Genomic DNA, 21,440 nt, shown 5'->3' on the forward strand with positions numbered 1-21,440 from the left:
CCGGAGCCGATTGCCGGCCGCCTGCTAGCAATGCAAAGCCCGTATCAGCCCATGGAAGTAGTATACAACACTGACACTTTCGCAGTACCCCTGCATCACCCCATCTAACGTTCAAGAATCCCAGCTCTCCTAGTGTGAAGGTCCCAGGTGACGGAACATGCCTCGATTCACACAAGGAGAGGGATACAAAGAAAGAAAAGAAAAGAAAGAAAAGAACTATTCCACGCCCTCACCCAGGGCCATTCCAATCACTCGACCATATAAAAGTATCGCACCGCCACTGGTCACCCGCTTTCTTAATGCCCGTGGGGCCCAAAGGCCGCGGGCATATCCAGAAGGATCGGCCGCGGTTAATCCCCGCTTTTTTCGTCACAAGGCTGATGCAAGGTTCATTGTGGCCCTCACATCTCGGTGGGGGCTTTTTCGTGAAGAGTTTTGACCATGACTCCTTGTTTGCAATTGGGTCATGTACCCTACCATTACTATCATAATCTCCATTGTACGATAATGTGTCAGCCGTCTGTAATTGTCGCCGTCCGTTTTCTTCTGGACCACACTGGTCTCCAGATGGACAAGAAAAGCTCGAGTCTGGGGGAAGATTTCTTGTCGTTCCCTTCTGTGGGCTGCTTGCTCCTGCCATGGTTGATGGATTCGAGGAGCCTTTTTCATCATCTCTAGAAACCGCTGTAGTACTAGAGGATTCTTTGGGGACAAAGAAGCCTTTCAAGGTCTTTTGCCCTTTCCTGGTCGCAGTAGCGGTCGATGACTCGCTCCGTTTCAAACGTTTTGGTCGTGATGTGATGCCATCGTCCCCTTTATGAGGCCGCTTAGGAGTGGTGGACGCTGCTGATGGCGTCGATGGTGTAGGAGATGGAGAAGCCATAGTCGGCCCCTCTATGGTAGAAAGGTTGATATCTAAGGAAGTCTTTTCGGCAGAAAGTGTGGTGGTCCCGCTGTTAGGAGCTTTCATGCTACCCTGGCTACCACCCTGTGAACTCTGCCGAAATAACATATCTTTGATACTTCGTCGCTGACAAAATTCAGGAATCAATCTACCTGAAAGTGGAAGAATGTCTGCGGACGAGTATTCCCGCTTCCGCTGGCCGTTTTCGAAGGTACCCTTTGGGTTAAGGATGTCGAGAATGTCGACTTCTGCCCCGTCCAACAACACCTTGCCCTTAAGATCGGCAAAAACGGGACAATGATCGGAACCCTAGTTGCACTGTTAGAATTTCATATTATGTGAATGTCTAGTAACATGGAAGCGAATACCATAAGGCCCTCCTGGATATTGGATGCAGAAAACCAGTCTTCCATCCTTTTATCGCAGAGGACATAATCGATCCGTGAGCCGTAATTACCAGGTCGAGCATTGACTCTTTGTTCCCAGCAAGTATACATGCCCGGCCGATCAGGATGGTATTTTCTGCATAAATCCACAAGGATGGGGGTTTCCCTTCCTTGGTCCCTGTCACCAATAACCTTCCCGCCATAGACCAGCTGATTAAAAACACGACGAACGGGAGCAGATACAAATTCCGAATCGGTCAGGTTACCTTTCCGTATCTCTTCAAGCGCGCGAGCCGAATCGATTTCTGAGCCACATATGTTTAAATCCCCCATCACGATAACGCGCTTCCCCATAGCGACCAGGTTCCGTACTCTGGCATCCAGTATATTTACAAACCCTGTTCGAAAACCATCTCGCGTTTCGTCCCTGTTCGCGGGACAGTAAACACCAATCAAAACAAATGCTGGAAATTCCAGGATCATACAGCGTCCCTCAGAATCAAGCGTGGAAGCATCTACGTCTGAAAGAGCCAGCTGTTCAGCAGTAGGGTAACCACCGATCTGTGCCTCTTCCGGTAAGTCGCGGAATGAAGTGGGAGAAGGAAACGGTGACACTGATGCGGGTAGGCAAAGAATGCCCGTAATCCCTTCTTCAGCCCGAATCGGGCAGCATTTAGAATTCCTGGTATATATTACGACTCCAGAATATCCTGCGCATAGGGTTAGTGATGTATATATATTGATTCAAAAGTGCAGAGTGGACAGAAAGCACAAGCCTTTTTTATACTTGGGAAGGCTGAAAAAACAGTCCCAGCCATTAACGAGAACCATATCATCTTGCAAATCCTTTTTTTGGATTTTTGTCTCTTGGAAGATGACTATGTCCGCATCGAGGGCGTCGAACATCGCCTGTATTTGAAGTATTAGAATTGATGCATATATATATATATATACAAACGACAAGATTTCGAAAGTTATATTTATTTATTGCATACCTCGAAGGACCGCTTCTCTCGCCATGGATGATACGAAAACGGGTTGCTAGAGGGCCTCTAGTTATTCTTTCATCCACCGAAAATGATATCATCCAGACCTTAGCACTAACCGTATCCCATTCACTGCACTCAGAGTGGGTTAGCTCTGCGAGCTGTGGGATGCCTGGGGATAGCTCTAGGATACTTACCGTTCCAGGTAGTCAACCTGACCATCTGCAACACCCCTGTCTGATATCATCAACAATGGTCTTTTGGAAGGATGGTCTCAAGAGCCAACAATTATTATAATATGTACAAACAGTCTAACTATCAAAAACAAGGTCCTATTCATATGAAAGACATATTCACAGTTCTGAGGGAAAGTTGTGTAGGCTTTGAAGGCATGATGAGGCTGATGTACTCGTCCCCGAGAAGATGCCAAGAGTCACGTGTTATAGCGCACTGTCGGGACAAACCCAATCCAACCCGGACGAGATCAACATCCAACGTCACAATTCTTGCTTCGACAACCACAACACAACATTCTTCCCACAACAATCACCCACCATCAATTGGCTGCTTAGTGCACATTGATCGAGTGACTAGACACCATGTTCCCTCGCGCTTCCGCTTTCCGCCTGGCCCAACGAACCGGCGCCCCCGCCATCCGGTCCTCGCCCGTCCGGTCTGGTGTTCTCCAGCGCCGCTTCAACAGTACCGAGCAGAAGGTTCCCACACTCCCCGACAATGCCTTCAACCGTGAAAGAGCTTCTGTGAAGGCCCATGCCGCTGCTACCAGTGGTGAGTTTGCCTGCGTTCCTCCTCAATTAGCCAGTTGGTATCAAAGCAGCAAGATTCTAACCATGACTCGTGTGTCATTTTTCAGACTTGTGGCGGAAACTCTCCATCTAGTACGCGGATTAAACCTCCCCCCCTTTTCGGCACCTTGCTATCCTATAAAATTCCTATCGTTTCCACCTTTACAACTCCAGTCTGGTATCGAATGGATGATTACCAAGGAAAGAAGAGATTACTTGAACAGGAAAACTAATTACCAGACGATATCTAGCGTTGTCGTACCCGTCGTCATCCTTGCCAGCGTCAATGCCTATAACCTATGGAATGAGCATTGGGAGCACTGGGACCACATGCCACCTTTGGAAGAGCGGGTAGAATACCCTTACCAGAACATTCGAAACAAGAATTACCCATGGGGTGATGGTGACAAGGTATGTGTATCTCCCTCTCGATTCTTCCTAAGATGATTTATACTTTTGAATGCACCACATCGGCTAACTCATCTTGCGAAACTATAGACCTTGTTGTAAGTGTTCTCTATCTGCAAAGTTCCCCGCAATTCTCGATCTTCTGTTTTGATTAGACAGGAGACGGGGGAAGGTCATGATCTCAAGAATCTCCATCAGATCGATATATTCCCCCTGCACTTGCATGAGCGACTTTTCGCTGACCAGGATACGTTCACAGCTGGAACTCTTCCGTAAACTACCACAACCAAGACAAGGTCCAATAAGCGGCAACATCCCACCCGTCCCTTTCGACGTTATCCCATGCGAGTAGATATGGGGATAAAGTTTGAATAATCGAGGTAGAGAAGGAGAAAAGGAAAGGAAAATCGAAAAACATGTATTTAGTACACAACAACATCTTTTATCATCCCGGCCGTCTCCCTTTTCGCACCATGTTTTCCTGAATTTAGTGACTGGGCTTTCCCCACCATTACCCACTCCCATCATTGTAAATAAAAATTTCTTTTGTTTAATTGGTTGTTATGGTGATTTAGAGTATGAAATACTGTCCCTATTTTCATGCATATATGAACTTCTCATGTGCTGTGTATTTTTGCGGTAAATCAAACAAATGATCCCACTCCGGACATTGGCAGCACACACGTCCGAGCATGGAGCAGCTGCCGCCTTCCCCTTTATGGACTAGCCCGCCAAGCTCCAGAAACGGTGCGACTCGACTGCGATCTCTCCAATATTGGGACGGAGTTGACCACGACGCCGTTGCTACTGCGCGCTGCTCTATCTTCTCGTGCCGTGATGCCAGTAGCCATTATTCCTTTTCCCAACGTAGTAAACGAGCGTTAGTACACGTCGCGAATCTCCGTTCAAGCCACATTGCCCGAACCCCACGCGCGAACATGGCCACCAAGAAGGATATGCGGAGACCGGAGCTCGGTTGATCTCTCCATCTCCATCTCGCCGAACTATGTCGAATTGGTAGATATTTATATATACTAACTTATCCTATTAGCTGTTCCATATGTCGAACCGCCTGCGAAAGCGTCAGATGCTTCTGATATAAGCAGTATGTCATGCCAGTTGATAATACATCCATTAGATTGCCATTCGTTCTTGCGATCCTAAACTTTGATTGATAAAGGCACGATGTCGAACACGATGCCCATGGCTGCTGTATGTCATATTAGGCCCCTAATATATTCTAATCATATGCTAAATTCTTGAACCATTGCTAACAAACCAACTTGCGATATCAGATGTTTTCGAGAAATAAGTACGCTTCAATGACCGCACCCTCCTCCTACCTACCCCCTGCTCTCTGCGCCGCCGTCTCCCCAATTAATATCTCCGGTACACCTTTTGCTAACGAAAAGCTCACTGCGCGCATTAGGATGATTGCCTGGTATGCTTCTGCGAGCCCGTGATATCGATGACATGGGAGTCGCAGCCCGCTAATTATCAAACGAACCTATCCGTCCAACTCCAAACAGGGCTGCCGTCACCTTCTCTCTGCAAAACTGGATGGCGGAAACCCCGGAGCAGCAGAAGAAGTCCGCAACACCAGCATACATGGGTGTGATTATGGCTTGTAAGCATTGTCGCTCGCTGTTGCAACCTCCCTGTGAGGTTCCGTTTTCTCGACTATGATGATCTCCTAAACTAATACATTTGACAACCCTGCTATTTTATAGTCCTCTCTGTCATTGTCGTATGTTTCGCCTCCGTCTACTTTATTCCCATTTGCCCCTCGCATCCGAATCTCTCGAATCGAGGGGATCAGCTTTAATATACGCCCCCCAAATACGTGAAGAGTGGTTTGCTAACAAGATTAACAAACAGACGTACATGCCCATGTTTCTCCCTACCCCCGGCAATCCTGCACCAAAAGCAGCAGCTCCCCCTCCGATGCCATCCTCTTAATCCTCTACCATTACCCATTCTGCTCTTGCAAAAGAGGTGTATTATCACTCCCGTTTTATATTTCCCAGTTAGCTGCAAATATTTATTATGAAGAATATACGCATGCAAGTTTCTGTATCCATAACTACGGTCAGATGCCAAATCTTAGAAAAGTGCTTTTGGAGAAAAAATATAAAAACTGAACTTGATCAGACTGTACCTTACTACTATTTTTGCCCCTTCATTAACACCTACCTTATGCTATTTTCAAAGACTACCCATTTCCCACCATCAGTGATCCTCCTAAATCCATCCATCAAAATATGCCCTAGCCAGTCAACCACAGCGTGAATATTAAAAGTACAACACAAGCAAAAGGCTAACAAGATCATAAAAGTACCGACCATAACACTCCATATATATTCACAGGTCTCCCGTCCAACCAACCAGCCCCCTTTAGGCCCCAGCCCCTGACTTGTTGCCCGTGAATACCACAACACTTAACAAAGCCCCTCTCCTCTCCTCTCCTCTCCTCTCCTCCCCGCCCCCGCCCCCGCCCCCATGGCACTCATAATCCCGACTCATGTGTTACTCACTTCAACCCCCCCAGCCTCTTGTCGTCCCAGCCCCCTTAGTTCTGCACCAGTCAAACTGGGCCCATTCTATAGTGTATTGAATAATTCGCAGTTAATGTTAACTAGGCTGCGGGGTAGGATGGATGCCTAGCCGCCCTCGAATCATGATATCCAGAAGCGGGGAAGACAAGAAGAGGGTGAAGAAGGGCTTTGGGGTGCTGGGGCTGGGTGGAGGCGGGTCTTTGCTGTAGCGATGCTGGGATTTTATGTTTTTTGAAAGGAGTTTGTTCATTTTCGTTGCTAGGGGGTTAGCTGTGTAGGGTTATGATATTTTATCTGCATAGTAACGGGTGATTCTAGAATCTGAATTTCCGTGACGGAGATTTCCAAAAGTTCAATGAATGTTCCAAGACGTCATCCATAACATTCATTTTTGATATCCCCAAACATAGCTCTTCTCACGAACCTCTGAACCAGGAAACTCACGCAGACATCTACCCCTGAGATCCCAGCTATTCCGCATCTTGCCATGTCTCTTGTTTAGATACTGCAAGCCAATCGACGGAAACAATGACAATGTCTAACAATTCATCCCTGCCCTGGGCAGACTGCGATACAGGCTTCCTCGACAGTATGATATAATAGCCCTGTCATGCATTGGGGGTCCTGTTCAATTGGTGCTATTGCTACTATTGCTAATCCATATTCCATTCCCAGGCGACGGCATAGCCATCCGCAAATGCAGCACAGAATTCCTCAGCACATTGTGCACGGCATACATGGACTGTATCGCAGACGACAAGATTCACGTCCAGGACAGCAGCGCGAACCAGCTATTCGAGCGCGTGATGGACGAGCTTCGACGACTGTCATCATCCCCAACCCTCTTCCCATCAACAGAGACACAGACCCGCTTCTGGTCTCTCCTAACCCACGCAATTGATACCCAGGTCACCGCCGCGCAGTCGAAAATAGATGAAGAGATGAGAGCCGATTTCCTCATGCGGGCCAATCTGCTTGCGAGGGAGGAAGATAGATTGTTACAATCCCTCAATCGCCCAACGTTTGCGGCTCCCCTATCACTTCCATTGGACATGATTTCTAAAATTAGCCCTATCAGTGTGCCGAACTCCCTTCCTCTGGACTCGAGTATGAACATACATGGGTAAGATATCCACTCTATCTAAGCCCAATATGTTGAAAAATTGAGGGAATAGTAAAGTTTCCGCTAACCAACCTTCCCCACACAATCAAACCTATAGATCGCTCTAGCTCCCAACATATACTTCGATGTAAGTATCCGCCCGTCCTACTTGCATTCCCGTCCGGCCCTCAGCGTTTTTACACACACATATGGAGAAGGAAAGTTCAGTCGTTCGAAAAACAAAACCAAAAAGGTACGGACAACTTATTTACTTTTCTATTTGTTTGTTTGGCAGAAATATAGCGCGTTATCCAGGGAGGCCAACGTTACTGATCGCTTGGAGAATTTGAGCTCATGGACTAGCAGGGCGCGTGCTGGGATTAAAGCGACGTATTATCATTCTCGGAATCAAGTTGTTGGCTTCCAAGTTGTCCTATACATGTGAACTATCTAAACGCATGCACATCCCATGGAACAATGGAAATGGAACTAGGTTTAAATATATTTGTCTTCCAAGTAGGCATAAGTAAACAAACACTTTACTCATCAGACCAGATATTGCCCAACAAGGCTCTTCTGAAAAATCTACATTTTACTTCTTTGCTTCCTTTATTTTTCTAATTTTTTTGGGGCGTGCTTGGCCGGTCTCAATTCTTTAATTTGACCCAGTGTTGGCACCGTCAGCTGAGATATAGTAGTCTAGTTTGGAATTTTGACGCTGCATTAGGCTTTTGACATAACGCTTCGAGTGTAATTTCAGTGAATATTTATATACACATTTTCTGATACGTGCTTCAGCCAGATCTGACCTCAGAGATCAGGGAAAAAGCTTCCAGCTATGAGGGATTAAACAGCAGACTATAATGCATTGCCCGCCACTCCAAACCATGTTTGTACGAGATCTGGGCTACCGTTTGGCTTTCTCGTGGGAAGTTCAAGATGTTAAGTTGAACGCGACATGGACTTCAGACCCCCGATGAAACACAAGCCACACACTCGTCCTGAAATTAACATACATATTGGGAGAACCATCCACCAGTCGTTGATAGGGCAATTTATTAACGGCTTTTTGAAATGCATGCTATTGAGATGCTGGCGGAGCCTGTCTATCGATCAAGAATTTGTATTAGAACTAAATTAAATATTAGGAGCTGAATGAGAAAGAAATGAAGGTTTATTTACACTGAAAGAAGAACAGTCTGTTAATATCATTTTAACACTGTCTTCAAATAAGGGGCTGGAGGGGTGCCCAACCCAGTAAGACCATCGAACGGAAATGTAGGCAGAAAATCGGGTATCACTGTCCAAGGCCGGCAAAGTAGTTGTCAAATTCGAAATCTAAATTGGACCAATGGCCCGCTAAGCCCGTCGTACTGGTAGCATGGGCCTGGGTGTGTTGGGGAGTAGTGACTGTTGTGCCTAGGCGTCGAATTTGAAAATTCATGAATCCAGCGTCTTCGAAACCCATAACGTAATTGGTGCTGTGATTCATCGTCATATTCGTAAATCCTCGACCAGGGGAGAGCGGAACAATGAGGTCGAAGTTACGCTCGTCATTGACTATGTTATTCTCATCACTTGCAGGTGAAAGAGAATTTACATATGTACCATCCGATTGAGACATTGGAGTTCCAGCTTCTCCAGCACCAAACTGGGCCGAGCTGACAATCTGCGTATCATTCAACGCCAAGTGGTGAGCGTCACGGCGGGACGTCGACCGACGCTTTTTCTCGGATGGCTTACGGGGAGCGTATTGATAGTCAGGATGATCCTTGGCATGCTGGACCTTGATTTCATCCGCAAGCGACTTGAAATGGGCTTTGGTCTCAGCAGACTCGGCTTTCCACCTCTTCCCAAGAAGAACTGCTACAGAACTTGTTAGAGAGATCATTAAAAAAGGGAATGTGAAACCAACATATTTCGTTGTTATGAAAACCTGGGTGAGATGCTTTGACGAGTGGATGGTGATGCTGACGATACAAAATGAATGCATTTGGTGGCCGCGGGATTTTTTCAGGCTTTCCTTGAGCAGCCTTGTTGGCTTTGGGAGATGGGCTTGCGTTTTGGTCGCTGTTCGTTGCGATCATCGGCATGACTTGAGCAACGGCAGAATCTACAGCCCCATCCAACACTGGCGTAGGCATAATGCGATAAACACTGTTGACATCATCTTTGAATGCAACGACGGGCGTGCTGAGCAGTGCGCTTGAGGTTATATTAGCTTTTAGAAATTTCTCAAAGAAGTAGATAAACACACCTCAGGCGATCTTTAATCTTCTCAACATTGTCTTGGCCGATTACGGTGTTGATATCAGCGGGAAGGAGAATCTCGTTCTTAGTATGTTTGAGATGGGCCATAGCATGTTGCCAAATAAGCTCGATAACTAAGTCCAGAGACCTTGACATCGGCTCCATGACGGAGGCTGTAGCCGTAGCCATTTGAATCTGTAATTGGAAACTTTTGCTTGATCGCCGCAGAGGCAGGAAGATACAAGCCGTGGAACAGGGGGATATTCAGGGTATCATTAATTAGGTGGATAATATAACGGTGGATATTCGGTGGTGGAACAATGGCAATAGTGCAGGGACTCATCGAAAGTAGTTTTCATAATAGAAGAGGAAAGGGAGAAGACAAAGGAGAAAAGGAGGGAGAAAGGCTGGGAGACAAAAAGGAAGAAGAGACAAAAGTAGAGCAGAGCTCACCAAGGAGAGATAGGCGGTTGTGTTCTTTGTTTACAACAGAAAGTGAATGCGAGGTGATGAATTTCGGAGGCTAGCGACCCCTCAAGTACGGAGTAGTTAAATATTTAATTCACCTTGCCGCCCAGGTGGTTCAAACCATTTCAGTGACTGGGAGTTGTAAAGGAGTGAGAATAAACAAGAGAGCCAGAAAAATGATTTCATTATTACTTTTAAATCGACTTCTAACTACATGTTAAACGCCCGTTCTAAAGCTGCTATTTTAAACCCTAGTCTCCCTTTTGAATCGAGCGGATCAGCGCCGAATATGGATCAAGTACATTTCCTTGAGTCTGCAAACGTCGCGACCGTTTTTGACAACGCACTGCCGCATACTCTGGGAGAGCTATCAGCCACAGCGAAAGATGTACTCAAAAGGCAAGCGGGAGTGCTCCTGGCTTCACACAAGTCTTGTCCCCAAGACAAGTTCCGCGGTAGCGTCAAATTATTCCTTGAGGGAGGGATTTTTACAGAGGAGAGTGCTCTGCGTATTACCCCAAGGACTCAAAATAGACACGCAAAAAGCGCTACCAAAGGCCGTCTCAATGACGTTCAACGCTTGATGCAACTTTACAACGTCCACCCGAAGATTGAAGACTACTCCAATGAACCTATTTCTCTCATAGACAAGATTAAAATTCCTGGTCCCGAATACATCCCGGACGCTCTTAGAGAGTTGGTTGAAAGAAAGATTTTACTCAAAGAAGAAGAGGCGACCCATATGGCAAACGAATTCTCGGAGAAATATGGATCTGAGTCTCTATTCCGATCTGCATTTCGGGAATTTTTCTCAACGTGAGCGAGCTCTTCACGAGACGAGTGCAGGTTACCAAATCACTAACAATGGAACAGTGGACTTATCGGAGTCCAACAGACGTTTTGGAGGCCCGATCCTCGCAGTCAGCGAATTCGTCGACAAGCAGAGGAGATCTGCCTCCAGGCAATCGATGAAAGTCTCTGGCTTAACGGGGCCGAAATTCTCTTTGTGATCCGTGCCACGAGATGCTTTCCGGAAGACGCCATGTCATTTTGTGAGTTGCACTATATTAACGAGAGCCAGAACATTGCTAACACAGCTGGTCTTTTCTAGGGCGTTGGGTATCAGCTAATAGGTTAACCTATCTGGCGGTAATGGATATGATTGAACTACAGGGAGGGTTTCTTGACGATCCTGAGACTGTTCAATCTCAGTGGTGGGGTGTCCCCGTGCTTATCTTTAGGTACTTCCTAAGGCTGACTTCGAATTTTGAAGAATATTGGACCAGTCAAGTGGATGTCGCCTAACCGCCTAATTTCTACATATAATTCCGACTTTGAATACAGCAATGGGCGTTCATACATCGCGCATCCTACATATTTAATAACGACAATTAACTCGCTGTTAACATTTAAATATGAACAAGAAATTCGCGAAACAAATCAGCGAGCCAAACGAGTAATCTCCCAGCACGCAGCTTTTAGTAGTTCTGCTTAAAAATTGGGAGCCAAGTCCATGTGAAGAAACCAACAGTTGGGAGCATATGCAATGTGCGGCGCGTAAACTGATGGGCCGGCAGGGACCGGCAGGTGGTGGCTCAGCACAGTGATTAGGGTCGTCGAGCCTGCAGACGCAGACGCAGGATGTGTGGTTGGGATAAAGTTGACAGGGGGTCCGTGGGCTTTGTAAAAGCGGGGCAGCCACTTTCCACCATCGTCTGCTGCCGCCAAGATTCGATCCTGCATCGGTTCTAAAAGTTACAACGATGTTGCGTTGGTCCAGATTTCTATTTCTTTGTTCTGAGCTTAGTAGAATTAATTTGACTTCCACTCTCACAACCACAACTGTACCCTATACCTTAAAATCTTGCAAACAAAGAACGAACCCACAGGAAAGAAAACGAGGTAAACCGTCTCAAGTGACTACTTTGGTGGCTGCAGGAAAACCACCCGGCACCTTATGAGGCGAAATAAATTACCCACGACCAACTAGCCAAACCAGTAACTTGGGAGCCCACCACGCCCAGCCTCGACCAGGTCTCCGGGATTAAGAAGTGAAATTAAATATCGGCCCTCTGATGGACATAGCTAAATTAGGCTTAGGACGCAACCTTGGAATGATATTTGGCCGAACAATGAACAGAATGTAATTTGCGGAGCGAAGCGAAGCAATATGTTAGATGCTTTCAAAACCTGATTAGAATAGAAGGTGCGATCTTGTAGGCCCCATTCTGTGATATGATTGGTTGAAAAAATGCACACCCCACGTGACCGCCCGTAGAGGAAGCCGCAATGGCCTGTATAGATAGTCACCACTCATTAAGCAGGCAATTACAGCTTCAATTGCTGCAATTGCTGCTGCTGCAATACAATAAACACTCTTTATAGAAATGTAATATAATCTATCTCTGCAAAGATTTAGTTCTTTGTTTATAATTCACACTAATTCTATAAATCTTCTGTTTTCTTCTTTATAAACATAGCTATAGATTTATACAGTTCTTACAATTAGACTGGCCGCCGGGACCATGAATTTCACATTTGGTCTCATTTGGTCTGGTCTCATACATTTCTTGATGTGAATCCCGCTGGGACTAATCATTAAATAAACATGCAAAGTGACTATATATCAGATCTCAAAATGAAATCATGACTTGAAAAAAATGAGAAAGTGATCTCATTTTGTAGCGTACGCCGCTACGTAGGGTCAGATATAAGGGTAAAAACTTGTCTTATTCTCTTAAAGATGGGAGATGGGCGTACGCCCTTATATATACAGTGATTGTTCTATAGAGATTAGCTCTTGTAGAAGGGGTGATTGTCTATGAAGAGAAGAACAGAGGCTCTGTAGAGAAGAAGCAGACACTCTCATAGAAGAAGTGATTGTATATGAAGAAAAGAATGAAGACTCTGTAGAGAAGAAGTGAAAGCTCTCATAGAAGAAGTGATCACATATGAAGAGAAGAATAGAGAGAGAAGATAGAAGTGAAAGCTTCAGAAAACAGCAAGAAATGAAGCAGAAGCTAGAGCTGAATAGGGAATTGACTTAGATAGAGAGCAGAAGCATGCCACAGTCTCTCTATCTGAAAGGATGCATTCGCGGAGAAGAAAAAAATGATGTTGAAAAAAGATGACAGGTATCACAGGCACTAGGCTCAAAGAGGTGAATATTATTCAGAAGTGCTAGTCTGTTTACATATACTGCAGATATCATAGAAAAGAGAAGACTGAGTGATAGAATCACTTATTCATACAAAGAGTGATCAGATGTAAGAATTGTTTATCTCTACAAAGAATAAAAGATGTAAGAATAACTTGAAAAGAAATGATAAGAAAGAGACAGAAGTTCTTTAATCTAAAAACAGCTGTAAGAAAAGAAAGAGATTGTAAAGAAATTATAAGAAGCTTGAATGAGAAAGAGTTCTTTAATAAGATAGATGAGAGTGAAAGTTTCATTGTGATGAGAGAAAGATTCTGTGAGTGATAGAGATTGATGTAGATGAATAATTACATTAATATATATATTATAATCACTTTCTTCTTATTCTTCTCTTATTTCTCACACATCTCACTAAAATTTAATATAGTGAAATTAGTGAAAATCATGACATATAAAAGATTAGACTATAGAAATGATGAGTCTCAAGAAGAAGTTAACAGCTGTGAAGACAGATGCAGTAAGCATGATGAAAAAGATCTTGATCTTAGAGAAATTATTTCAGTTATTAAGTCAGAAGAAGTGTGATGCTCTTCTTCATATAAGTGATAGAGAAGAGAAGATAAGTGAGGAGACTGATGAAGAGAGAACAGATAAGAATGAGATGAAAGAAAATAATAAAGATAAAGAATTAGAATTCTGAACAGATAAGCTTTTAATACTATCAACTTATCTTTTCATGTACAAAGTGATCAAAGACTAAGATAAAGAAAAGACAGTGATGTCTTATTATCACTCAGTTAGGCTGTATGATGCTGCTGTAGAAGAGTCAACAGATGAATTATATAATAGAAGCTCAAAGAGTTAAGAAGAATCTAAGACTGTGATGCAAAAGCTTATAACACTGTTTACTTATTTGAAAAAGTTATAACTGTTCACACACCAGTTTTCAGAAGAAGATGTTGAGATAAATGAGAGAAAAGAGAGTCAGAAGACTGCTGTGAAAGCAGTCAGTGATGAAGAACTGTAAGTAGAACTGAAAGTAGAAGCTGAATAAACAAATACAGATACTGAAGAACTGTTACTGATAAAAGAGAATAAGAAGTACTGAAGAGCTAGTCAGAAGTAATATAGAACTCTGAGTGATAATATTTTAGAAAAGTTGAGATAAAAGAAGAACATTGAGAGTGATCAGATGCCTTGACTGTATAGTATAGTATATATGAGATATCTGTATTATAATGACAAGACTGACTTATACTTCTGACAGAATGACAAGCTCACTCATCTGAGTGTGTTAATCATGTGAGACCTGACTGTGAAGAGGCTTGCAGATGCCATCTCAATCATTGAAAGACTCACAGAATGTAGTGAGAAGATATCATTTATTAATCATGAATTTTTCATTTTACTCAGTCAGTGATTGATTAAAGATTTGAGACAGTTATCTGTCAAGTGAAAGTTACACTGATGAATAAATAATAATAAGCTAATCACTTCACAGACTATTAATTTTAAGAATTTCACTAATCAGAATATTATTATTCTGCAGACTCATGAGAAAATAGCTTCTGTGTTATATCAGTGTTGTGTGAAGAGTCAGAAGTGATTTGAGAAATATGTGATTATCTCTATAGATGATAAACAGACACAGTAAGAACATGACACTTATATCAACTGTTAGTGAGAAAATAAGAGATTTCACTGCTCTTTAAATTACTATAGTCAGTATGAACTCAGATGAAATGTGAATAACTTGCTGTTTAAAGAGAGTGTATCTGAATTTAAAAAGACTACAGCTGAGAAGATGAATGTTGATGACATCATTGAGATCAGTGATACAGAGAAGAAGAATGATTTAACTATAATTTCAATGAAGAGAATGTCTATATCTTTCAAATACAAGGTATTAAGTTCAATTGCACTGAAACTCTTGAAACATGTTTGAATCAGTGAGCAGAGTATCTTGACATCTGTGAAGATGAACAGTGAGATGAAGACAAGTTATTCAATCTCTGCTAAGATGATTAATAAGACTAAGATGAGTGATGTATGATGATTATTAATTCTGTCTTCTGAAGATCACACAGTTGATTATAGAGCTCAAGATCTGAAGATGCTGAGACAGCTGCCTAATCTTGATAAGTATAATCTGAATGCTGTTCAGACTGTGTGAAAGAAACTGAATAAAATAGCTGAGTTTATCAATGTGGTTTCAGCTGTAGAGAATATTATGACTAATAATTATTTCTTTAAGTTGCTCAGTGAGATGTGTTTCAGTGATTTTGTGAATAAGAAGTTATTAACAGATGTTGCATTTTGAGATGCATGTCTTACTGAGCAGAAGATCAAGCTGTAGAAAGAGCTTGAAGATGATTGATAAGAAGAGACAGAGTGAAATGATGAAAAGAGTGAAAGATGATAATTTTCTTATTTTCTTTATTTTCTTATTCAATAGCTAAAATTAGATTGTAATATATTTTCTTTCTTTCTTTCACTCTGTTTCTATTTTACTTTTCTTTCTATTGTTTACTCAGCTGACTGTGAGGCTTCTTAGTCATGAAGGCCTTAACCAGGTGTGAGATGTCTTATGCAATGACTTCAAGAAGCTCTCAGATCAGGTCTTCATATCTCTTTCACTTAATCTGAAGATAAGTCTTGCCATTCTCTGTGTACTTTCTTATGATGTTTTCAACTTCAAATTGCAACTGATCATTAACAAGTACTGATTCTGATGATAAGTGCTTCATATCTGCTTCTGTTAATATAATCTTTTTCAGATGAATAATAAAGATTACTGAGTGTATTCATCAACTGACTGACAGTTTCAATTGAAATACAGCATCTGATACTTTCTGAAGAATGTGAAATGAGCCTATCTATAAGAGTGATAGCTTGAATGTTTCTTTTAATGTATAGTTCTTTTGAGCTTTTTAAGTGAGATTCAAGAAGACTCAATCATCAATCTGAATAGTTGATTGAGAATGAGATCAGTCAAAGAACTCAGTCATTCTAGCTTTTATCAGAGTGTATAAGTCAAGAATGTCTTGCTGCACTGTATCTCACACAGTGATGAACTCAGCTACATCTAGTAAAACTTTCTCATTATTCAATGACAGTTATCTAGACTTTACATCTGTGAGTAATTTGAAGAGAGAGATCATTGCTGACTGTGCAGCTACTGAGTTCAACACTCTTTTCACTTATTCAAGCAGAGCAGTTCAATTTACTTCATATTCATCTATAAGAAGTGTTTGCAATGTGACTTCAACTGTGAGATTGATTCACTCACTTTGACTGTTTAAGTGAGAGTTATAGACAGTTGTCATTCATGTCTTAATTTCTATAAGTTGAAGAACTGACTTTCAAAATTACAATGTAAATTTGAGATCTCTATCTGAAATAATTACTAGTGAGAGCTGTCAGTGACAGATCATCTTCTTATAGAAGTCTTCTGCTCATTATGAAGTATTTCATTATTTCTGTTCTACAATTAGAATTACTGCTTTTGAAAATTTGTCTATGACTGTCAATATAGTGTTGTGATTGTCACTCACAGGTAATTCTGTAATAAAATCAATTAAAAGAACTTCAAATGACTGTTTTAAAAGTGAGATGAGATGTAATTTGCCCTCTGATGAGTGATTCAGCAGTTTGACTAGTTGATAATTGAGATATTATAATAGATGATTCAGAATTCTCTTTCAGGTATGAGAAAGAAAGAAGAACTGATGAATAAGATTTTCTGTTTAATGAAGGTCAGAGTGATCTGCTGTGTTATGATATATACAGATAATATCTCACATCAGCAATTTGAGAATACAGAGATATAATTCTTTGAAGAACAATAGCTTGTTCTGCACTGTAAATGACTGATATTATTCTTTCTGACTGATCTTGTGAAAAATCTTTCTCAATGCTGAGTTGTGAGAAATATCTCAGTGTAGTTACTTTTTAAATTTGTCAGTGAGCTCTATCACTGTAGTTGAAACTATACATATCTTCACTGAAGATATGTCTGTCATCAGTTCATCTGCCTGATTGATAATGATCTGACAGATTTTTTTCTGCTCTTCAGAGAGAATCTCTTCTGAATCATTATCTAGACAGTGCAATCTGAATAGAATATCAGTATTAGTATGTGCAGTGTTCTTACAATAGCAGATTGTCATTCACAGAAGATATGAGCTTAGAACTAAGACTCAATTCATCAGTCAGTTGCTACAATGACCTATTATCAATGACTGAAAAGCAGATATAAGAGTGACATGATTCATGATAACTGTAAACTCACTGTCTAAATACTGCAGTAATTTCCACAGAGCTCATATGAGTTTAAGACACTTCAATTCAGTTGCTTAGTAGTGCTTTTCAGTCATACTCAATTGATGAGAGAGAAATAGAACAGGTCTTTCAATGTTATTTATTCTGACTTAGTGTAGAGCTACTCTGATATCTCTTTACTTACTGATATTCACATACAATATGAAGAGATGTTTAAAGTTGAGATATGCTCAGATAAAAGTGTCTATCAAGACTTGCTTTATCATGTCAAACAAATATCTGACTTCTGTGAGCAGAGTGTGAAACTGCAGCAAGTTTTCAAATCTCATTAACTTGATCTTAGCTGCATATGACACTCTTTTCTGACTCATTTTTAAATCATTACACAGCAACTTAGTCTTGAGAGTCTCTAATACTTTCATCTGATCTGTATAAAAATTGACAAAATTGTGATAATAATTGAAGAGACTGATGATTCCTTCTAGTTCTCTGAGTATTATAGAGAAGGCTAGATTAGTAATAGCAGCTACTTTCTCTTCTTAAGTAGATATGTCTAGTCAGCTGACATGGTGACCCAGCAAACACACTGAGAAGTACATGAAATGATATTTAGTTAATGACATTGTTATCTCAGATATCTTGAGAGCTGTGAAGACTTGCTGTATATAATGAAGATATTCATTCAGTGAGTAAGAGAAGATGATGATGTTATCTACATAGACTAACATGAATTATTATAGAAATTTCACTAGAATCTTCTTTATACACTGTTGAAAGAACTCAGGCAAGGTTGTCAATCTCATTGTGATAACTGTAAAATGTTCAAGATCTCAGTGCAGAGTCATGAATGTAGTTTTGAAATGATTACTCTGTTCAATTGCTTATTGAAAGAAGCCTTGATGAATATTCATGAATAAGAATACTGTAGAACTGCTGAGTGATTGCAACACATCTTATTATATTGATAGAGAGTATATATTGAGAAGTAAGTATGTGTTTACTTTTCACAAATCAATCATCACTCTTGACTTCTCTCTAAGCCAGATTACAAAGATGAGTGAAGCAATGAGGTTTCTGTCTCTGAGAGAAATATGTTTGATTCTTCTATCTTGCAGAAGCAGGTTCAGAATCTGATCAGTGGCTTTACAATCTCTTTGAGACAGAGAATAGAGTCTCTGTTTCAGACTGAAAAAGTTACTCTCATCAATGAACTGCAGTGACATCTTAACATTGTCTGAAAATAAGTCTAGACTGAAGCTAAATAGTTTGTAGTGTCAGTTAATGATCACTTGAATGACTGCTCAGTCTTCTGCTGCTCAGTGATCTGATATGTTCACTTGAACTCACTCAGTGAGAGTGTCTGCTGTGAGAATTTGAAGCAGATTATCCTGGTCTTCTGCATTCATCAAATGTAATTCAATGTATAAGATAGAAAACAGAAGGTCTTCTCAGTCAGAATGATGAATAATGTTGACATTGACAGTATAAATGACAATCTTCTTTCACTGCTGAGACAGCTGTGAGTTTGACAGACATCTACCTGTGTAAATAGTGTCTCTGATGATCTTGATATTTATGAAATATCTTTCATAAAATGTAATAAGTTCACTATGAATATTGATAGTTGCTTTCACTGATAATAATACATTATTAGCTATGATTATATTGCATCTGAGATATCACACTAAGTGAAATTTGTCTTCAACAATGAAAAGAGAATCATTATTCACTCTCAAGATAAGATCTGTTATTATGAATAGATTTAATTCATCAGCTTCTGAGTCAACTTCTTGAATGCTCACATGTTGATCATGCAGCATAGAGATCAGTTAATAATGAGAGAAGAATAGATTTGCTATTATTGTATTGATAAGTGATATACCTGCATCTGTATTCATGCAAACAGAGAGATTGCCTTGTAATGTAATAACAGAAATAATGAGAAAGATGTAAGACAAATACTGTAGTCTGCTAATGTATTCTCAATCACTTATAGAGATATCATACATCACAATTACATATATGTCAGCATTAAAGATGTTCTGATAATCATCTGAGAAAATGTCTGTAGATGAGATGAGTCTCTCAGTATCTGTCTTACTGATTATTTTTCTGACTCACTGTTGAAATCTAGACTGAGATCTAGATTCAGCAGCTTGTCATTATCTTTCTTAGTATTCTTCAGTTTAACTTAATTCACTGAATAATCACTGTTCTCCTCTTTTTTGAGGCAGTGATTGATGTAATGAAGGCCTTCACAGATGTAGCACTCTGCTGCAGGCATCAGTGATCTTCCTTCTTCTGTTGTACATTAAATTAATAACTTACTCATTGTGAGAGCACTCATGAGAATCACTGCTGTCTCTGTAGTAGATATAGACAGCTTTGTAGCTTCTGTCTGCTTAGACAGAGAGATGTGATACAGACAGCAGTCATTATTCTGTTTAAAATGTCTGAAACTATGCATGTAGTCAGTGAATTGAGTCTTCTGATCAGTTCAGGCATGTCAGACAGCTGACTCATTGTCTCTAATTTATTATCAGAAGTTATTCAATTATTTGATGAGAATGAGCAGTGTGATTAAGAAAAGATTGAACTCTAAACTCTCTCACAAGAGCCTCTTTATCATAATGAGGTCAGAGATTGTAGCAGCTCACAGTAAGTTAATCTTTCATGAGATGTATAATATCAGAGATAGTTTGTTCAACTTCTCAAAGAAAAAACACAGAGTCTGAGCTTTCATTCAAGCTTCTTCTTCTGATAGCTGAAACTCATGTTTTAACTCATTGATGATGATAGAAAGAGAGATGTTTATATTCTTTCTCATTTCAATAGACAGACTGTTATATCATTTCAATGCCTGACTCTTCAGGCACAGAGAGAATATATGAAGAACCATGTCATCTTTCTCCTGTGTGATAATGAATTTCAAGTGACTGATAAACATCATTACATTCATTTCTGCTGAGTTAAATAGCATGATATCACCAGTCTGTAATCTCACTGATCTATCATCACTTCATGCAGATGAACAGAGTTCACTATTAAGTAGAAGATCAAGATTGTTGTGAACAGATGTCTGATCTCTGTGCATTCAGTTTCTCTCTGAGTTATAAGTAAAACACACAGTGTCAGCTTCTCTGAGGAAATTAATTCTGTCTCTTATTAGGTTATGATGACATGTTCTGCCTTCAGCATCATGCAGTTCTCATAGAATTGTCAGTGTTCATCAGGTTCTAGAAGATGATTCAAAGCCTTTCTTGAAGAAGGCATCTAATTACTGTGCAGACTTGTTAAGGGAATTATCAGCTCTGACATCTGTTCTGTCAATCTGAGCTGAACAGTTCATCTGCTGACAACAGTTCAGCTTCTGTCTTTAAGTGATGAGTGTGGCTTTCTCAGTGTGAAAGCTATTTCATACTTTCATCAACCTGCTTCTTCTATCTGTCAATTATTTAAGATTCTCTTGAAGTTTGCTGATACATTCATCAACAAGAGTGATATGCTTATTTAACTGCTTCTTTCACTGATCAAGCTAATATTCATATTCATTGAGCTCACTCTCTTGTCAGGCCAGTCAGGCTTCTAGCTGTTCTAACTTCTCAATTGTATCTAGTATTGCTGCTTTATCAGAAGAAGCGCAGTTCTGACAGTTGAATTCATAGAAGCTTAGAGCTATTAAATTCCTCTTCTTAGTATTCTTTGTGATGTCTGTGTGAAAGGCCTGTAATCAGAGATCAATAGCATTCTTTCATTTCACTACTGAAGTGAAGTTAAGAGCTGTTTTTATGTTATTGTAACACCTGGCTGATACACTCATAAGAATGTCTTTCATTTTGATACAATTATACAGCATCACTTGGCTTTTAATACTCTCATACTGTTCATCTATGTTCTGTCAGACTTTTACAATTATAATAGTATGCTTTTCAGCCATTGCTTGTGAGTAAGTTTGTTCTGAGTCAGGTTCATCAGTGAATTCTCAGATGAGTTGTTTGATTTCACTGATAAGCTCATTCAGTTCAGTGAAAGAGAGTGACTGACAGAAGCTGCTCTGAGTGATTTATTCATTCTGCTTTATTATCATGATAGAGCTGATGAAGTTGTATAAGAGTGTGAAGATGAGTTTACTACAAC

General features: G+C 40.8%; 6 protein-coding genes across 11 annotated transcripts; 4 read left to right on the plus strand and 2 right to left on the minus strand.

The window, feature by feature from the left end:
• Positions 1 to 229: 229 nt before the first annotated feature.
• On the minus strand, positions 230 to 2,523 carry BDCG_05968 (AP endonuclease 2; the record flags this gene model as incomplete). The annotated part of the gene is made up of 5 exons (XM_045421682.1): positions 230 to 1,213; positions 1,273 to 1,972; positions 2,063 to 2,199; positions 2,286 to 2,331; positions 2,474 to 2,523. The coding sequence occupies 5 exons, from the start codon at positions 2,521 to 2,523 to the stop codon at positions 230 to 232; spliced, it is 1,917 nt and encodes a 638-aa protein (XP_045277506.1).
• Positions 2,524 to 2,875: 352 nt separating this feature from the next.
• On the plus strand, positions 2,876 to 3,766 carry BDCG_05969 (cytochrome c oxidase subunit 6a; the record flags this gene model as incomplete). Its single annotated transcript, XM_045421683.1, has 5 exons — positions 2,876 to 3,065; positions 3,151 to 3,175; positions 3,334 to 3,493; positions 3,581 to 3,588; positions 3,646 to 3,766. The coding sequence occupies 5 exons, from the start codon at positions 2,876 to 2,878 to the stop codon at positions 3,764 to 3,766; spliced, it is 504 nt and encodes a 167-aa protein (XP_045277507.1).
• Positions 3,767 to 4,182: 416 nt separating this feature from the next.
• On the plus strand, positions 4,183 to 5,449 carry BDCG_05970 (uncharacterized protein; the record flags this gene model as incomplete). The annotated part of the gene is made up of 7 exons (XM_045421684.1): positions 4,183 to 4,465; positions 4,542 to 4,595; positions 4,671 to 4,702; positions 4,786 to 4,931; positions 5,020 to 5,117; positions 5,221 to 5,237; positions 5,369 to 5,449. The coding sequence occupies 7 exons, from the start codon at positions 4,183 to 4,185 to the stop codon at positions 5,447 to 5,449; spliced, it is 711 nt and encodes a 236-aa protein (XP_045277508.1).
• Positions 5,450 to 6,434: 985 nt separating this feature from the next.
• Positions 6,435 to 7,641, plus strand: BDCG_05971 (uncharacterized protein). Its single transcript, XM_045421685.1, has 3 exons — positions 6,435 to 6,634; positions 6,721 to 7,168; positions 7,266 to 7,641. Exons 1-3 carry the CDS (start codon positions 6,574 to 6,576, stop codon positions 7,273 to 7,275), a joined length of 519 nt encoding a protein of 172 aa, XP_045277509.1. The 5' UTR covers positions 6,435 to 6,573; the 3' UTR covers positions 7,276 to 7,641.
• A 96-nt stretch (positions 7,642 to 7,737) lies between these two features.
• BDCG_05972 (HMG domain-containing protein) lies at positions 7,738 to 12,031 on the minus strand. 5 transcript variants are annotated; one of them, XM_045421690.1, is made up of 5 exons: positions 10,729 to 11,575; positions 10,358 to 10,656; positions 9,405 to 10,223; positions 9,063 to 9,352; positions 7,738 to 9,013 (listed from the first exon to the last, which is right to left on the minus strand). In XM_045421690.1, exons 3-5 carry the CDS (start codon positions 9,584 to 9,586, stop codon positions 8,445 to 8,447), a joined length of 1,041 nt encoding a protein of 346 aa, XP_045281484.1. In that variant the 5' UTR covers positions 9,587 to 10,223; positions 10,358 to 10,656; positions 10,729 to 11,575; the 3' UTR covers positions 7,738 to 8,444. The 5 variants fall into 5 exon arrangements, with proteins under 5 accessions (XP_045281484.1, XP_045281481.1, XP_045281482.1 ...); XM_045421687.1 differs by adding an exon at positions 11,753 to 12,031 and having other exon boundaries at positions 7,749 to 9,013; positions 9,405 to 10,656; positions 10,729 to 11,649; XM_045421688.1 differs by adding an exon at positions 11,753 to 12,031 and having other exon boundaries at positions 7,749 to 8,253; positions 8,330 to 9,013; positions 9,405 to 11,649.
• Positions 9,926 to 12,028, plus strand: BDCG_05973. 2 transcript variants are annotated; one of them, XM_045421692.1, is made up of 4 exons: positions 9,926 to 10,681; positions 10,739 to 10,917; positions 10,977 to 11,079; positions 11,139 to 12,028. In XM_045421692.1, coding segments are annotated over exons 1-4 (885 nt in total). In that variant the 5' UTR covers positions 9,926 to 10,079; the 3' UTR covers positions 11,140 to 12,028. The 2 variants fall into 2 exon arrangements, with proteins under 2 accessions (XP_045281486.1, XP_045281485.1); XM_045421691.1 differs by having other exon boundaries at positions 10,977 to 11,713.
• Positions 12,032 to 21,440: the final 9,409 nt, after the last annotated feature.

This window comes from Blastomyces dermatitidis (assembly GCF_000003525.1).
Source record: "Blastomyces dermatitidis ER-3 genomic scaffold supercont1.6, whole genome shotgun sequence".
NCBI lineage: Eukaryota > Fungi > Ascomycota > Eurotiomycetes > Onygenales > Ajellomycetaceae > Blastomyces > Blastomyces dermatitidis.

Bases quoted from the DNA above. Each gene is read 5' to 3' on its own strand.
- BDCG_05971 (XM_045421685.1), top strand. From the start codon at position 6,574: ATGACAATGTCTAACAATTCATCCCTGCCCTGGGCAGACTGCGATACA. The intron at 6,635-6,720 runs GTATGATATAAT...TTCCATTCCCAG, and splicing joins CGATACAGGCTTCCTCGACA to GCGACGGCATAGCCATCCGC.
- BDCG_05972 (XM_045421690.1), bottom strand. From the start codon at position 9,586: ATGGCTACGGCTACAGCCTCCGTCATGGAGCCGATGTCAAGGTCTCTG. The intron at 9,353-9,404 runs GTGTGTTTATCT...TATAACCTCAAG, and splicing joins AAGATTAAAGATCGCCTGAG to CGCACTGCTCAGCACGCCCG. The intron at 9,014-9,062 runs GTTGGTTTCACA...CAAGTTCTGTAG, and splicing joins TTTTCATAACAACGAAATAT to CAGTTCTTCTTGGGAAGAGG.
- BDCG_05973 (XM_045421691.1), top strand. From the start codon at position 10,080: ATGTTAAACGCCCGTTCTAAAGCTGCTATTTTAAACCCTAGTCTCCCT. The intron at 10,682-10,738 runs GTGAGCGAGCTC...ACAATGGAACAG, and splicing joins TTTCGGGAATTTTTCTCAAC to TGGACTTATCGGAGTCCAAC. The intron at 10,918-10,976 runs GTGAGTTGCACT...GGTCTTTTCTAG, and splicing joins GGAAGACGCCATGTCATTTT to GGCGTTGGGTATCAGCTAAT.